The sequence below is a fragment of the Cynoglossus semilaevis genome, chromosome 19 (assembly GCF_000523025.1).
Source record: "Cynoglossus semilaevis isolate Cse_v1.0 chromosome 19, Cse_v1.0, whole genome shotgun sequence".
Taxonomy (NCBI): Eukaryota; Metazoa; Chordata; class Actinopteri; order Pleuronectiformes; family Cynoglossidae; genus Cynoglossus; species Cynoglossus semilaevis.
In genome coordinates this window covers 2537283-2540489 of record NC_024325.1, presented here as the reverse complement: position 1 = coordinate 2540489, position 3207 = coordinate 2537283, and the positions used below count along the sequence as shown (strand labels likewise).

Genomic DNA, 3207 nt, shown 5'->3' with positions numbered 1-3207 from the left:
CTTTAAGTTAATGTGACAGGACTTTGTTCTATACCCGCTATCTCTCTCACTCTTCCAGTGTCTGTGTTCCCACTCTCCCCCTCCTCCCTCATCTCATCCACTTTCATACCAGCTTGCTTTCATATTAATTTTTATGACCTGCGCTTTGAGGAGGGTTCTCTGCTCTCCTCAGCGCTGCTCGCCTTTGGAAAAAAAAATGTTTTTTTAGATCCTGAGAGTTGCCTGACAGAATTCCCCACTGACACCAGTTATGCGCACTCTTGCTTGCAGCTCCAGGGCAATATATTCGGAGGCTTTGATGAGAGCCTGCTGGCACGGGCAGAGGCTCTGGCGGCTGCTGACAGCATTGTCTCTCACGGCAAGAGTCACCCGTTCAAACCAGACGTGACGTACCATACCATGAACAGTGTCCCCTGCACCTCAGTCGCCTCTTCTGCCTCCACCACCGTGCCCATTTCCCACATCCCATCGACCCTCGCAACCCACCATCACCACCATCACCTCGGACAGAGCCTGGAGGCCGGGGACCTCCTGGACCACCTCTCCACCAGTCTGGCCGTGACGGGGATGGGTGCCCAAGAACCCCCAGGGATGACAACGACGGCTCACCATCACCAGCACCCGCACCACCACCTGCAGACCATGGGGCAGCTTCACCAGGCGATGGCCACTATGGCACATCCGCACTCGCTGTCAATGCACGGCGGCATGGCGTGCGTCAACGACGTGGAGTCAGATCCCAGGGAGTTGGAAGCCTTCGCGGAGCGTTTTAAGCAGAGGAGGATCAAACTCGGGGTGACCCAGGCGGACGTCGGGTCAGCGCTGGCCAACCTCAAGATCCCTGGAGTGGGGTCACTGAGCCAGAGCACCATTTGCAGGTTCGAGTCCCTCACCTTGTCTCATAACAACATGATTGCGCTCAAGCCGGTTCTCCAGGCCTGGCTGGAGGAAGCGGAAGCTGCTCACCGGGAGAAAAGTAACAAGCCGGACCTTTTCAACGGGAACGAGAGGAAAAGAAAGCGCACTTCCATCGCGGCGCCGGAGAAGCGCTCTCTGGAGGCGTACTTCGCCATCCAGCCCCGGCCTTCCTCAGAAAAAATCGCGGCCATCGCAGAAAAGCTGGACCTGAAAAAGAACGTGGTTCGAGTGTGGTTTTGCAACCAGCGGCAAAAACAGAAACGAATGAAATACTCTGCGGTGCACTGAGGTTTTTTCTTCCTCTCATCATGAATAAAATAGCCTACTACATTTTTGATCGAGTGATTAATAATAGCCTAACAGGGATTTATCATCAACTCTTTGGGTCTGGTCCGGGAAAAGTCTCCACAAAAATACTCCGCTGTTTCTTTGAACGTTTCTTTTTGTGTCACTCACTCGTTGCACTTTTTAGATTTTTGATATTGGACTTACAGACACGTGAGGAGATGCTGATGTCATTTATCCACACTACAGGGAGTCGATCATAGTCGATTCTGCCCTGACAGATCCACACATTCAGGATCATTTAGTTAAACTAAATGGATTTCAGGTTTTCAGGATTGTTGATGTTAAAGCGTTGAAATTCCTTCATTAAGAAAGACGACGGATTTGTGGTTCTGTGAAAATGAGTTGTAAGTTGAATTCCTTTTGTATGGCTGGTTTAAGTCAGAAACGACTCTCCACTATGCAGTAGTAAACACGTTGAACTGTCATTTCACCTTCCTCCGTCCTACTTTTCTGACTTAAACACAACCAACTCCACGTTTTCGCTCCTTTAAAAACTTCTTTATTTAAATCTACACAAAAACACAGGGTACAAGTGCTTTTCTCTTGTTGATTTAATAATAATTATAATATTATTAATCGTAACAACATTGTCACGAGGCACATTCGTGTGGCTTTTGGTTGCTGCTATATTTTAATATTATTTTGATGTGAATATATTTACGTTATCTGTATATCGTCGTGTGGCCCACACAGTATAAAGGCCTACGTCACTCACATTTAATCTAAATTAAATCGTTATCCGCATTGTTGTATCACGATTAATGTCACTTAAAGAAGGTGTGAATATTGAACTGAATAAATTATTGGACATTTTTAAAAATCCTCTCGAGTCGACAGAGAATTGTTTTTATCTGGAACAAACGGAAATAACTTGAGAGTTTGTTAAAGGGAAATGGAAGACGAAAGAGAGAATTGTTGTTGTTTTTTTTTTAATTATTTATGAATTCCTAACCCTCTGGAATGAAATATGTATCTGTGTCTCCTATGATATACCATACAAGCGGCCGGGGGAAACGCGGGGCCTCGACGTTCACCGTGGTTTTCACACTGTGGAGCGCACTTCCACGTGTGTACCCTGCACTGCTGCTAATGGCCCCTTCCTGTCTAATTAGCGCCGTTTTAATTATGAATGCCCCCCCCTCTCCTGCCCCCTCCATGTCACACCAGGTTATGTCGTGTGTGGGCTTCGAAATTATTAAGTAATGACGATGCAATATTAATCGTAGAACGGTATAAAGCGGACTAATGTGGAGGAACAGAGAGCACAAGACTGACTAGTACTGACCGGAGACTCTGGGGACACACAACAGGTGGACACCAGGGGGGAAAACACGGACTGAACCTTTATTTACTGCGCGTATTTGTTGTTTATTATTGTATATTATTATGAATGCGGCCTTCTGGGATGAGTAAGTATAGCTTTACACACATGTTCTAATCTTAATGCTGTCACCATAATTGCATGTATTATTATCGTTATTTTTATTATTAATTATTATTATTGCTATTTTATTATTATTATTGTTATTATTACTCACCCAGCGAGACTGTTAACGTCAGAGATTTGACGTCTCCCCATTTTAAGAGCGAAGGTTTCCCGCACTTATTAACATTCTCTTTGATGCTGGTATTGGATTATACTTTAAAAACGACGTCAGAGAAAAAGAGGGTTACAATGACAGTGATTATTATATGTTTCCTCAGCTCGGACTCAGGTGTTTCTGACACAAAGGTAGAGTTAACTTTTCTACCGTGTGAATTATTGATCTGTGTAAAGCTCCTAGTATTGATATCATAACGTTTTGGCTGCAGTCGTTGGTAAGGTGAGCCTCAGCAGCATGCGGTGACTGAGGGCATTTCAATAATTCAGCAGCAGCTCACAGGTTCTATTGCATTTTCTCCCGCAACAATGGAGACGTGTTGCCTTCACATGCCAGAGAC

General features: G+C 45.3%; 1 protein-coding gene across 1 annotated transcript in view; it reads left to right on the top strand.

Annotated features, from left to right (window-relative positions):
- The window catches only part of pou4f3 (POU class 4 homeobox 3), a 9172-nt gene extending 7427 nt beyond the window's left edge, over nt 1-1745 (top strand). The window contains exon 2 of the mRNA XM_008332306.2: nt 271-1745. Within this exon, the coding sequence (XP_008330528.1) occupies nt 271-1206 (936 nt within the window). The 3' untranslated portion in view covers nt 1207-1745. The remainder of the gene's footprint in view (nt 1-270) is intronic.
- Nucleotides 1746-3207: the final 1462 nt, after the last annotated feature.